Below are 14647 nucleotides of genomic sequence, written 5' to 3' on the forward strand. Positions count from 1 at the left end.
AACCCTCCCTCATCCCACTACGGTTTATTTGAATCCATTATTTGTAACGGTCCGCGGTCACACTGGTGCCGGGGCTAAAACGTAAACAATCGAAAAATTTGCTGGCAATGTTTGTTTTGTTTTCTTTTTCGGCATAAAATCGAAACAAAATCCACAGCATGTAAATTGAGGTAACTCGCCGGCATAGCAGCGAAGTAAATGAAGAGTTCCCATTGAGTTAGCCCGGAAGCCACTTGAAAATCGGTCTGCAGGAGCCACCAAGATGTTCAAGTTAGAGTCCTATATAACCCCCATTCTGCTCAACTACGTGGCCAAGTACGTTAAGAACTTCCGCGACGAAGATGCCCAGGTGTCGTTGTGGGAGGGTGAGGTCACCTTCCAGAACCTGGACCTGCGCCTGGAGGTCCTAGAGGAAGAGCTAAATCTGCCTGTGGAGCTGGTTTCCGGGCACATCCACGAGCTAAGCATCCAAGTGCCGTGGACCAAGCTCATGTCGGAACCCGTCAAGATTGTAATTAACACCATCGAGTTTGTAGCCAAGCTGCCGGATAGCGAGAGCACGCAACGCAGAGCGTCTATGCAGCGGGAGCGAGAGAAGAGAGCCTCAATGGAGCAACCGGATCAGCCCAAGGGACCCCCCGCGGCAAGCAGTTCGAGTATGGTGAACAAGATCATCAACAACATAGCTCTGCAGTGTCACAACATCATTCTAAAATACGTCGAGGACGACATTGTGGTCTCCATGAACGTCCAATGCATGAACTTTATGTCGGCTGGAGAGGATTGGAAGGCTGCCATGGTGGATGTGAATCCGGTGGCCGTGCTAATGAGAAAAGTGCTTCAGGTCTCAGATCTAACTATCTGCCTGGACAAACGCAATACGGCCGGAAGGATAGAGGTTTGCCAGGAGCCAGTTCTATACCGTTGCACTTTGGAGTGCCGTGTCCTCCGAAAATACAATGCCAACACAAAGGACACCTCCAGCACAACCCGAATCGGCGTATTCACGAAGTCTCTGGATATCAATGTGTCATCTCTGCAGTTTCCTATGCTTATAAGGTTGGTGAAAATGCTTCTCGACCTGAAGCCGCCTGAAAAGGAGGAAGTACCCGAGAACTCCCAGGATCAGGAAGAGGCAACCGAGGGAGGCGAGGCACAGCAAAGGCAGGAACCAGCTGGGCAAGGCGTATTTGGCTGGGCGTGGAATCTATTGCCAAGTTTTGACGCCCAGTCGCCCTCTCCCTCGTGTGATAATCCGCCAGGGCACGCTTTCGATTTGGGTTTATATGCAGAGGAGCTTAACTTTCATTTAAAGAACTCAGAGTACTTCACCGACCAGAGTATGGGTGGTATTAAGAGAATAAAGTATTCGCCAATCTTGAGGATAAGCTTAGGAGGACTCTATTTCGAGAGGTCTCAGCTTAAGGAGAACGATTGGGCCAATATCAAAGCCGGCCTGTCCAGAATCTACATGGAACCACTAGGTGCTTATCGAAGTGAAGAACTCGTGGATCGCAACTTGATAAGTACCCAAGAGGTGTGTTATTATCAGGACTTTAAAACACTGAAGTAATGAATTCTTATTTCCTTAGATTTCAGAGGAGCGGTCATTTATTGACAAAAGCCTCTTCGACGAGCACTATACCCTCTACGATCGCACGTGGTGTACCTTCAACTACGAAGACTACTTGGCCAGGAACACAGAGGAGTATATGCTTTTCCGGACTCCTGTGTTGGCATTTGATATCATCGAGTACCGGGTGCCGAAGACCAACAGCCATCCCGTAGCGGAGAGCCAGCTGAGGGATCTGGGAGTGCGCATTCAGTACCGCCTACTGTCCGCAGGAATCACGTTCCACTTTTCACAATCGTTTCAACAGGTTAAAAATCTAATTACCGATTTAATTCGTCCTTACGACTACCCGGGATATCATGCAGAAACGAAAAACGCTGCGACAACACCTGAGGAACTCACTGTCACGGGGCTAGAATTAATGACCGCGTCGGACCTGGAGTACTTGGTGGGCCTGGTGCCCATCTGTAATTACAAAATCGAGCTACGCAACATGGTGATCAACTTTTATCCACGCCAGCAACAAATTGAAACTTCGGCGATTAATCAACATCATCTTTCGACTGCCGTTAAGCAATCCCTGTTGCCCCACCTCCAGCTGAAGCTATCTTTGGTCGAAGGAAGCGTATGTGGTCCGGTGAACCCTCAGCGATTGGTGCAGTTCGTTGTTCCCTTGCAGGATAAGCCGCGTGAGGTGGTCAACGCCTGTTACAGTTCCTACACCTTTAATATGAAGAACATAACCCTGATGATAATGAACACAACTCCAGAAAGTTGTCGTGCCAAACTTGTAAATATTCCACGCATGCAGGTCAATCTGAATCGGCTGCTATTCCCGCATCTGTGGAAAAAAAATGAAACGCCTCTGGAGACGTTGGAAGTCAAGTCCGAAATCATTGCTATAGAGTTCTCAAAGCGGGAATTAATTATAGCGAACAGGTTGCTTCCTCTAATCACCAGTTTCAATGCCCAGGACCTTAGTGATCTATCCCAGCTTATAAGCCAAGTCAACGTCCACTCGGATGTGATAAAAATGCAAACCTTGGTCACTAAACTGAGCGTGGACTACCACAAGTATGACTCCCATTTGTCAGTTATGGCATCGATCCAGAAACTCAATGCAGATGCCGTTCACACCAAAATGAACGCGAGGAATGTGGTGCTGTCTACGACCGCGACCAACAATAGCAAGTGGATGGAGCTGCAGTTGCAGATTCCTTTGGAGGAAGAGAATCACGAAAAGACACAGAAGATACCTGGCACAGTGGTGGCCCTTTGGCTGGAACCTTTTCGAGTCACCATGGACTTATATCTTCTTCAATTTCTTAACTTTTCAGAACACACTGGAAAACGGCAATCACATGAAACTGGTCTGTATTTAGCTTATTTAAATTGCTTTTAATTTTTTAACGATGGTTTCTTCTAGAAGTAGAGAACGATTTAGAAGTTATTAGCTTATCAGAGCAACCTATCACCCAGTCACTTTCAAACTACTCCACGATATCCATGCCATTGAACGATTACCAACCGCGACGGATCAGTCGAAATATGAGCCGCAAAATCTCCGTGCCCGAGGAGACAGTTCACCTTAGCTCGGAAAGGGATGAACGGCACACCCAAACGGAGCCAGTGAATCCGGTGGTGAGCAACAAGCCAGTTCCCAAAGCCTACGATTCTGCCGCATATGTTAAACGTCTTAACGGCTTGGTGGTTCTTGTCGAGATCTCTCAGGCGAAAATTGATGTGTGCGAGCATATGCAGCGAAAGGCGCCAACGGAAAAAGATACGCAGTACACTTCCATACGACTGCCTTTTGTGAAAGTGAAATCTGGCAACGGGGATCCCATTTCTCGAGGCAATATCAAATCTGTAGTTCTTGTGCCATCCAAACCAGAATCCTTCAACTGGGTAATCGAGCTAAATGAATTCCACGTGTGCTATCGCCAAGCTAAGGTCACGGAAATGATTGTGGATCCAGTAAGAACAACTATAACTCTAGCGCTCTCCCACAAAGTGGATGAGAAACAGGAAAAGAAGAAAGATCGGGGAATATACTCGATTAATGTGCACGTTGATATGTCAGATATTAATATTTTTGCACAGCGTGTAAGTTTTCAGCTTGCAATTAGTTTAGTTCGTTTATTAAACTTTAATTATTTGCAGATGAAATTGTTACACGAGCATTACCAGATTATTTCCAAGGTTTTAAGTTCACTTCACCCCAATGAGGCCACTCTTTCCTCCTCAGAACCCAAGGCCAAACTGGAGGTTTACACGGGCAGTTCACAGTATTATCCTGCTATAAAAGAATTCCTGGAGTTAGATCCTAACTATCAGGCGCCGCCAAAAGCAAAAGGTAGGCAGATATCAAATATAAATACAACAAATGTACTTACAAGAATATTTTTCAGCGCCAAAAAGTTCTCTTGTGATCTTTTGCCAATGGACGATACCACGAATCAGCTTCGAAATGGAGAACGCCATGGGTTCCAAGCACAGTAAAATTAATATTATCCTAGAGGATCTTCTTCTAAATATAGACAAAAACCGTGAGTTCAATAAAATCACCACCAAAATTGAAAACGTGGGAGTGAACTACTACGAAGCAAAGAACCAGGACTGGGAAAAAATTGAAGATATCCATATGAAAATGCTGGGAGACAGCTCTAACCTGCCTTTATTAAGTGTGGTGGTTACCACCGTCAATCTGGAGGATCTGTATGCCAAGATTGGAGCCAAAAATCCACACAACAAACAACGCACAATTTCTGAGGTCCTGATCGAAGTGCAACCCATTGAGATGGTTCTAGACTTGGACCAAATAACCGAGTTTGTAGTTCCTCTTTGCGAGGTGATTGAAATGATGGCAGGTTCCAGCACAGACAAAACCTCAAGCTCCTGCAGTTCAGCAGCTGCCAGTGCGATTACGACGGTCCAGGATCTACCTATGGTGCATTTAAATAGCAAGGGTATTTTTATCTACCTTCCACTGGCCACTGGCAAGAAGAGTTGCAGTGTCCTGTTTTTAAGGGTAGGTGTTTCAGAGATATACATTTAGTTTTCTTATGTGATTATTTTATTATTCTGTACTGCAGCTTGAAAGTATTCAGCTTACCCCAAGTCTGGAGAACCCACTTGTGCGGCAGCTCGTAAGGCAGGATATCTATCAAAAGGCTGCGGAGCTCAATATGCTCAACACCCCAGGCGCTTTGGTGGAGGACCGCCAGTATGAGTTCAGCGTTAGGAAGGTATCGCTATCCACTGGAAATTGGGAGCAAACCCAAAAATACCGAAAGGAGAAGAGCCTGGCCAGCGAGCACAACAACCCAGCCTTCGAGTGGAATAACCAGACACGATCCCCTGAACTTGATCACATGGAGATATTCAAGGACTTTGATTTTATCATGATCTATGCCCCCGCCATCAGCTACGATAGGTTCTTGGTTTCTGGCCAAAGTGTGGAGTACAACTGTGTGACCGATTTTGTGGCTTCTTTAAACACCCATCAAATCACTCTTGTCAGTTGCATTATTCGGCGATTGCAGGGATTGCAGTGCATCCTGAATCATTACTGTGATGTTAATGGCTTGATGGCCAAGCGAACTACGCACAGGACCATTGGAGCCGCATCCGCCCACGAAATCGTTGATAACTCGTATTATTTTCCAGCAGATTGCCAACCATGTACGAAAACGTTCAACAAGAAGATGCCATCCGCAAAACACGAACATGCTGACAAGTTCTTCGACGTCCGAGGTAGTAGCGACACCTTCTACGGATCCTACCAAAGTGATTCTGGTGTTTACTTGGGTAGTCGTTTAAAAGGAATCTATAGAACGCAGTCTTTCCACGGAGAAGACTTTCAGCGAAGTGGACGGGCGCCGGCGGCATTGCATTATCCTCGAAGCGTTTCTTTTGTAGCTGGTACTTTTATTTTAAAGGTTTATGATTTAATAGAGCTAAACGATCTGGACAGGCCTGTGACGAAACCGCTTGTCCAGGTAATGCTGTCCCAGCCAAGTTTCATGTCCACGCAAAACCTAAAAGGATCCGTCACCCAGGCGTCAATATTCAACTTTAATATAAGCGTTTCTAACTCAAAAAATATAAGCAGCGATTCACCCTTGAAGGAATTCAATGAACCGATATTTGACACCCTACCTGGCCAGCTAAGCAGTTCGGGGATACCACCACCCTTGCTAACCATAAAAACCCAATATGATCGCATACAACAAATGGAATTAGATGTGGAGCTCCGAAAGCCCATTATTCTGTGGCTGGGCGAGTCGAACATAAAGCAACTGGCCAGCGACTTGATTCGAATCAACACTGTTCTTTATGAGGCTCCATGCTTTTCCGTCCGAAGTCAACGACCCGTCGAGGAGGGCTCTCAGCTGCGGCAGTTGAAGGCGAATTGCTACAATGCGGATAGGCTGTACTTTTCCTGTGACCAAGTAACCATAAAGTTCTACGACGATGAGCGCACCTACAAATGCAGTCTGGTTTGTCTAGACCACAGTACTCGCATTAAGTTCAGCAATCGTCCCCAGAAGGCCGTCATAAGGTCCACCCTCGGCTCTATTTATCTGCAATCTGGAGGGAAGATGCTGCTTCATCCCTTGCTGATGCGGTTGTCTGCAGATCTAATCAGCGAACCGTGGTGTGATGAGCTTCTGGTTAGTTCTACGCTTAAGATGAATTTCCTGCATATTGATGCTGGTGTTCAGAGTATTTTACAATTGCAAAGGGCCAGAGACGGGCTCAATCGTATCCGAGAGTTTGTCAATCAGGAATGGCAGCAGTTCCTGTACCATCGTCCAGTTTTGGGAACTCCAGCAGAAGCATCGCCAAATACTCTTACTAAATGCACCCCATCAAAGGAGTTTATTGAAAGAAACAAAAGACCATCGAAGTCCAATGCGGAATTCTACCAAGATGACCTCAGGTGAGTTGTTCTTTATTTATTTTTGTTATTAAATTTTTAATCTGTTAATCATTGCAGAGCTGGCGCCTTTCAGTTTGTTTATTTAAACTCTGAGTCTGTGCTTCCGATGCCCTACCAAGTTCAGATTATTAAGAAGAACTATGGAATTATTTGCTGGCGATATCCCCAACCGCGTCAAATGACAAGTATTCACATATATCCAGTTCCCATGCCAGTAAGTAGTACTTAATTAAGACCTATCGGTTTAGGATATGATTCATTTGGTTTTTACAGGTCAGCAGTCCCATACACATCAAGTGCCGCATGGAGTATTTCAGTGAGCCGCATGAGGCATTCCTACATTACTGTGATTTTATGCTTTCGGAAACAGCCACCAAAGAACTGAATCCACCGGATCGTCCAATCTGTGCCACTATATGGAGAGTAGTTATATTGCAATCACTAATATCCGTAGACGAAACATGCTTCGAGGAAGATGAAGACGGGGATCTGCTATCGGTAAGGCAATTATAACAAATTTATTGCGAGAATTTATTATTGAAATAATTTTTATAGGTCGACAGCACTCACTTGCAACCGGAATTTAAAGCTGATGAAAATAATGATTTTATTTTGCACCCAAAAGTTCTGGTTGGTTGCATGCGCATCGATACGATGTTCAAGGCGGAAAATGTACCCAAACTTCAGTTGCTGCTCCATTGCCAGGACATTGAAGTCAATTTTTTGAATCAGAATGATTCATTGGGCGAACTACCACCAATCCTGAAGGAATACAAAATTAAGGAAAGGCCGGAAATCTACCAAACGTTTCTAACCATCAACGTGGAAGATTTGCAGGTGCACTCTGCCATATTCTCGAAGAATGACTTCTGCTTGCAGACTGATCTGCGAACTCGCATAAAATGCTTGGATTATGGCTTCCTTAATATGCTGGATGTTGTTGAGCCCATGAAGTTTAGCAGTTATGTTAGATTATGCAACTGTCCACGTTCTTTGGTGGATGCGAATTTCATGGTGGATAAGCTGAGGATTAATTGTGGTCCGTACGCGATACACACGCTTCTGAGTTCCAAGCGGCACTGGGAGGAAGTTATGCAGCACAAAGAAAAGCGGCCCATCCTGGTGCCCAAGTGCGTTGTAGTTAATCGTATGCAAGTGCCCCTGATATTTGGGCAAACAGGGACAGTGGAACAAATAACCTTGGGGCCCAGAGAGGCGCACTTCTATAGCTTTAGGAGCTGTTCCAATGGTCAGGAACTAACACTTCTCATTTACAATCCGGAAACCAAGGAATTAGAGGCCAGCGAATCGATTTGCATATCTTTAAAGTTCGAAGAAGAGACTAAAGTAAAGCATTTACGCATTGGACAGAGCTGTATTACTCTTAAAACTGGTAAACTCTCGGCTACACAGATATACCTGTTGATCAAGGGCCAAATTGAGGTGATAAGCATGGTCCCCCACGAATTAATCGCAGAATTTCGGCTTGAGGGATATCCACATGAAGACCACGGTTCGCAGGAATATGTACTTCCTTATAAGAAATCAGCTTCGTTTTATCAAAGTATAGAGCGGGACGAATACATTAATATGCGGTAGGTTTTTGTTATTTTTTGGTAACTGGTTTTTATTAATTTACACATATTTATTTAGCCTGAAGCTTGCACCTGGCGTTGGCAAAGGCCGTACAGGAGACATTCCGCTAAAGAACAACAATGATCTGCCCTGGCTGGTAAAGGTGCCCATTCAGTCTGAAAAACAATTTATTAGCATATGGGTGCGTGTCTTACGCGAAGATATTCCTATGGAAGATGCGGATGAAAACTTTCAACCCCAAAGAGTATTGGTTTGCATTTGGCCGATTTTCGAAATTTGCAACATGCTAAACTGCAGCATTTGTGTCACTGAAAGTACCACCAAGGAGAAAACCGATATTCCGGGCAAGGGCGGCCGGTGGGCATTAAGCACTCCCACCACCCATAACAGCGCTCACTTTATTAGCTTCAAGTATCCGTGAGTTTGAAAGTACTTTTTGATTTTCACATAACTTGCTATAAGTTCACTTTATCTTTTTCAGTGGAGTGCTACGTGGTACGTCCGAAAGTTCGTACACCCTGATGCTGGCCAACATGGATTGGCAGAAGTTCTTCCATTATGATCCCAAGGTGTGGACGATAGAAAAGGCTCTAGATAACCTGGGAAAATCAAATAAACCCAAGTGGCCCTTGAACGATTACGAAGAGCTGCGCGTTCGCCGCAGAATGCCTCCGCCAGAGTCTTATGATGTGAAATACCTGACGGGGCCAACCAGGGAGTTTTCGTGCACGTTTGGGTTGGAAGTGACTGCTTGGGCCATGTTCATCAATGCCATCGACCAGGATGTAACCGTATACTCGCTGCAAGAGCAGGCGCACTATCGACTTGCAGCTAACGCTCTGGAAATGCTTCCCAAAATCAAGACTGCCTTTACTCTTAATGTGCGTTGTGGCTCGGAATGGATTAGGTCGTCGCTTATCTGCTTCGAGGAGCTATTACAGTCAAAGAGTCCAAATGCTGCTCGCACATTGTCCCTGCGATGCAATTCCTTTGTGGATGTGGTTATTGTGCGGAATGAAGAGGTGCTGCGGTTTGTTCTGGAATACAGGCTGGAGGCGGACAGTAGAAGGCTGTTGAAGTTGCGATCAAAGTTCGTAGTCACTAATTTCACGGACGTTGATTTAATAGCCTTGCCCTTGGCCATGGATCACAAAGAAACGAGTACGCGAGAGGAAGTCGAGGCCTTTTCTCTAGCCAAGAAGCCTTGCAATATTAAACCTACGAATCTGTCTAAGAACTGGTACATATTACTATCTTTCATCTGTCTAAATAAGAATTAAATTTATCCCTTTTTTTTAGTATTGGTGTCACCATGGACTGTTTCTATGACCTCAATGCCCACAAAGCTAAACACAACTGTGATACTGCATTCGTGTATTTTGTTTGCTTCAGTGTTGGAGGCCATCGAGACATTTCCATACCCATTCCATTGAGCATTCCCTTCACCAGACGTTGCTTTAGCCTGCAGGCAGGATCGGAGTCCATTCCCCTCATGATTACTTTAATAGAAAAGGACGGTATCCACTATTTGAGTGTTTTCCACGACAGAGCTCCGGCGATAATAATTAGCAACAGCACCAATGTGAAGTTTATTGTTGCCCAAACCAGTGCATCAGGCAACAGCAATGTTACTTGCACGAATTCGGAGTTTCTGGGCAGGAACTTTGAGTGGAATCAGTTGGTCTTGCCCCAAAGCAGATGCTATTACACCCCACCGCAGATGTATGCCAATTTTCCGGATGTGGACTTTACCATGTGCAATTTATCCCTGGCCGTTCATACCAGTGGTGAGTGCTTTCATAATTATAGAAATCCTTTCCGTCTATAATGATCGTATTTATGTTTTGATAAAGGCTGTGCCAAGAACAAGATCGGCTGGTCGAAGCCTTTGAGAACTGACAAATCGTGGAAGAAGTTCCTGCATATACCCAAGTTTGGCGACGTCAAGGTCGTTGTCTGTGATAAACATCGCGCCATACGCGTGAACATCTATTATATAGCCCAGCAGCTGGAGTTTTCGGTCAAGGACTTGCGCTCCCGCCTAAAACAGCCGGAGAACGGCGAGGTGAAAACGGAAGATGAAAAGCTATTGCCTGCCAGTGATAAGCAAAGTCAACCCGATATTGCTGCGAAGGATACGCTTCCAGAAATGGAGACCTGTGTTCATTTCAGCGATGAATGCGAAACCAAAATGCTGACCAGAGTGAAATTCTTCATCAAGAGCTTTGTATTAAGCCTTCAGACGGATGGTCGGGAGAAGGACTTTCTCAAAACGGAGGTGTGCAATATATACGTCGATGATTCTATGATAGTTTACAACGACGATGACGACCAGCGGGAATTGCTGGTGCAGCTCCCGAACCTGCAAGTGGACAATCAATTGTACTCCAGCGGAAAGTACGATTTCCCAGTGTTGCTGTGCGCCCAGCAATTATATAAGAGGCACTGTGGTCTGCCGTCGATCTACGACTTGGATTGTGTTTTCAAGAATCAGAGCCTGCGAAGCCATGTCTCGCTTTTTACTTTCAGTTTTTACCAAGATGAAATGCAGGTGCAAAGTGTGAAGTGCCAGATTCCCCCGTTCAGGGTTTACATCGAAGACGCCTACCTCAACCAGTTGCTGGAAACTTTGGTAGAGTGCGAACCGTCCAATTGCGTGTACAGTCATCCCGAGGATGAAACTCAAATCAAGCTATCACTGGGTCAAACCCTGCTGCCTGAACAAGTTTTGGCCCAATCGCTTTACATATCGGAGCCCCTGCGGCTAAATAGCTTCTCGGTGGAGCCACTTAGTCTTTTACTTTCCGTCCATACATCTTCCAGGCTTTACATAGCCTTGGATCATTCGCCTCTCTCGTTCTCTCGTTACGAACGACAGCAGATTCTGACGGTGCCGCTGCGCTTCGGACAATCTCTGGGACTGCATTATCTAAGTGGAGCCATTTTCGGAGCCGGCTGGGTGGTGGGATCCCTGGAAATTCTGGGTAGTCCCAGCGGACTGGCCCGCTCATTCAGCACTGGACTTAAGGACTTTGTTTCTATGCCCGTTCAAGGACTTTTCCGCGGTCCTTGGGGATTCTTAGTGGGTGTCACCCAAGGATCGGCCTCCCTTTTGCGAAATGTTACCGCGGGTACAGTGAATTCCGTGACCAAGCTGGCCGGTTCAGTGGCTCGGAACCTGGATAGGCTAACATTGGATGCTGAACATATCGAACTGACGGAGGCCAGACGACGTGCTCGTCCCCAAGGATTTGCAGATGGACTTACTCAAGGTCTAACTGGCTTGGGCATCAGTCTTTTGGGTGCCGTTGGAGGACTGGCGCATCATACGTTGGAGGCTCGAAGTTCTGTGGGTGTCATTGCTGGACTTACCAAGGGTATTGTTGGAGCTCTAACCAAGCCCATTAGTGGAGCCGCTGAAATGCTGGCACTTACTGGCCAAGGTGTGCTGCACACTGTTGGCTTTAATGCCATGCCGCAGCAGGTTGAGCCGAGCGTCACCAGGAACCTTGCGCTGCATGGCAGTTCCAACCGTATTTGGAACTATCTTCCGGACGAATTGAGCAAGGATCAGGTGCTTTTCTTCTGTGAAATTACACTGTTGGTTGGCTCTCAGCTACGTCCGGCACTTGTGTTTCTAACCTCTTCTATTTTGGCCATAATGCAATCGGATAGTGAAGATATATCGTTTGCATCTCCAGTTTCCAAAGTAGACATAGTAGCGCATCGCGAAGATCCCAGTAAACTTTATCTAAGCCTCAAATCGGAGCAGAGGGATGATCTGGAGGGGGTAAGTGGAACGTACACTTTAAGAGTCTTCCTTTTTAGTAAAACCTTTTTTTTTTTTAGCAAAATTACACCAATGAGCGCATCATGAAATTCCTCAATGCCTCTCGACTTCAGAGCATTGCCCACGACTCTTTAAGCGATTTGCTCCAGGTTCCTGAACAGGATTCCGTGGATCGAATACAACGCCAGTCACAATGTATATTCTTCATAAAACCCAATATTGGCGAACATCTGATGCATTATCTAAAGGTGATAAATCGGATACAGGATTGATACAAAATTTTTGTCTTAGCGTGCGTGGATTAGAATAAAGTATTCCTAGAATCATTTGTATTTTATGCCAAAAAAACCAAAAGACATTTTTTGTTATATTTTTGCAATAAAATTAAAATAAAAATAAATTATTGTTTCTTACTCTTCGAAATAAGATTTCCAAGAACCTATCGTAGTAGATATTGCAAAAAAATCGGAATGATTTTGATTATCCTTAGCATCTAATTTCACAAAATCCAATTTCACAAAACCGCCCTTTTACCCGCAATTGAACTTAAAACTTAGTGCCACCTAACCGAACTAAAGTTCGCCGTGAAATTACAGCTCGGACGTGGATGCATTTTAATCAATGGCAGATAAATCCCGGATCGGGGCTCCAAAGAAAATCCAGGCGATTGGAGGGAACTTGTAAAAATTAACTTGTCGCCCGCAAAAGCCGCCGAACCAAAGTGCCTGGCATTTTTTCGAGTTAAATATAATTTGCTTGGATGCCAGCTTTCTGCTCGGATGGCGGGATTTGGCCTTGCTTGGATGCCGATGCTTCGTTGCCTCGATGTGTATGGAGATGCGGAGAGTGCACGACCCAAAGATTCAATTATGGGTGGTTGGTGGTCGGCTCACCGCATCCTCAGGTTCGTCGTTCCAGTCGCTTATTGAGGCTCCAGGTTGGCCTTCTTTATGTGTTTGACATGTCTCTGGGGGTGCAGGGGGTCGGGGGAAAGACCATACCTTACCACACCTCACCTTGCCACAAAGGATAGCATTCCGTGGGCAAAATGTACGTCTATTGTTTTATGTTTGCAAAAGGTGGGCATTTAACGACTCTACTGTTTTTCGCCCTAAAGTTGAGCCCATTGTGTCCGCTTCCGCCTTTTGTCTCAGGCTCAGGCCCAAGCTCGGTCCTGGGATCGGGCCAGCCCAAGTCGAATATATATTTGTACACATAGCTTATATCCAGCAGACACACATTAGCATTATGGGGGCGGTCGTTGCTTGCGATTTGCTCTCAAAAGTAGGCTAAGATTTTTCCTGCAATTGTTGCTGCCATTAAAGTCCTGTCCTTGTCTTACAGCTCAGCATCTCAATAATGAGTCCTGACCAGTGTGTAACCCATCGGGATTTGATTGAAGCCCTCCTAACGACCTGCGTTTAAAAAGCTTTTGTGGCCTGAAATGAGTAGTGGCGGCATCTTATACTTAAATCCCACACTTAAATCCAATACAAACGCATTTGTACACGTGCCGAAGTGGCAACAAGGCCATCAACCAATGCATTATGGCGACGTCTCCCGCCATTTTGATTTCGCTACGGCCATGGAGCCATGGGCTTAGCCAAGGGGGTTACTATACAATTTATGGTAATAGTTTTGGGATATTTGCTTTTATAACCGAACAATGTTAATTAAAGATTGATCCGTTTTATCATGCTATTTTAGTTTATGCCTATTCAGGATTAACTTTATAAAACTAGGATCACTTTACAATTCCCCTTAAACAAAATCTCTAGCTACATCTATGGCTTGAAGACCTGCAGAACACATTGAATGAGTTTCTGTTGCCACAACAAAAGTCTGTACTTAAATCCTTTTGAGGTAAAGTATGTGGAAATGGGAAAAGAAAGTGTTTTAGTACTTTCTTTATATATTAAGTGAAGGTAGAATCTCGTGAGACTCGCTCTAATGAAAATATTTAAGCGACAAAAGTATTGAGATTAAAATGAGGACATTAAATTCCATTAAAGCCACAATAATACAACCTACTCTTTCCCTTAATTCAGTAAAATGGAAAAGCCCTTAATACTCCAATATTAAAGAAAAAATATCATTCAGCTTTGGAAGTATTGAGGCTACCTATATGCATACTCCGCCCCCGAAAAAAAGAAGGTATAAAAAATCACCGAATTATTCATAACTTATTCGAATAAAACGGCGGGGAATTAAGTGAGTGTTGAGGGGCTTGGATTACGTATACGCCTGGGTGGTTCGGAGAACTGAGCACATAAAATAAAATAAAAATGGCACGAGAAAAAAATCAAATGCAATTTTCTCTAAAATGGTTACTGATAAAAAATTGATACGCCTGGCAGCCTTTCAGCCGGCAGGGCGAGGCGAGGCGAGTCAGCATAGATGACTTGTAGGCATTGGAATATAGACGCGAATGTGTATAAACATGTACACGGGAATGGGCAGAGAGGCGGGCATTCAAATTCAGAGAATGAAAGATGGAGCCCCAGGCAGTTGGATTATTCATATTTAAATACGTTTTACACACCCTCGGCGAAGGTTTTCTAGATCTGTCAGAGTGTCTGCTATTTCGGGCACTCCCTAGCCCATTCGCACTTGGCACTTCAAATATAATATGGATGGAATAGCTGAATAAACAAAGTAACATGGCTTACAACTCATCCTAGCACTGTTGACAGTCTTTATTTGTGCATCCGGCAATCCAATACAACTAAGCACAACGTTTTGA

General features: G+C 44.9%; 1 protein-coding gene across 3 annotated transcripts; it reads left to right on the forward strand.

Moving 5' to 3' along the window:
- Positions 1-22: 22 nt before the first annotated feature.
- LOC6501579 (vacuolar protein sorting-associated protein 13B) lies at positions 23-12260 on the forward strand. Of its 3 annotated transcripts, none has more exons than XM_001955476.3 (14): positions 25-1537; positions 1593-2943; positions 3000-3679; positions 3737-3929; positions 3985-4604; positions 4669-6518; positions 6576-6732; positions 6792-7016; positions 7074-8113; positions 8172-8531; positions 8596-9354; positions 9414-9901; positions 9968-11904; positions 11964-12260. In XM_001955476.3, the coding sequence occupies exons 1-14, from the start codon at positions 263-265 to the stop codon at positions 12174-12176; spliced, it is 11148 nt and encodes a 3715-aa protein (XP_001955512.2). In that variant the 5' UTR covers positions 25-262; the 3' UTR covers positions 12177-12260. The 3 variants fall into 3 exon arrangements, with proteins under 3 accessions (XP_032311612.1, XP_001955512.2, XP_032311608.1); XM_032455717.1 differs by having other exon boundaries at positions 3003-3679; XM_032455721.2 differs by lacking the exons at positions 3000-3679; positions 3737-3929; positions 3985-4604; ... (7 more) ...; positions 9968-11904; positions 11964-12260 and having other exon boundaries at positions 23-1537; positions 1593-1880; positions 1939-2151.
- The last annotated feature ends 2387 nt before the right edge of the window (positions 12261-14647 follow it).

The sequence above is a fragment of the Drosophila ananassae genome, chromosome 2L, assembly GCF_017639315.1.
Source record: "Drosophila ananassae strain 14024-0371.13 chromosome 2L, ASM1763931v2, whole genome shotgun sequence".
NCBI lineage: Eukaryota > Metazoa > Arthropoda > Insecta > Diptera > Drosophilidae > Drosophila > Drosophila ananassae.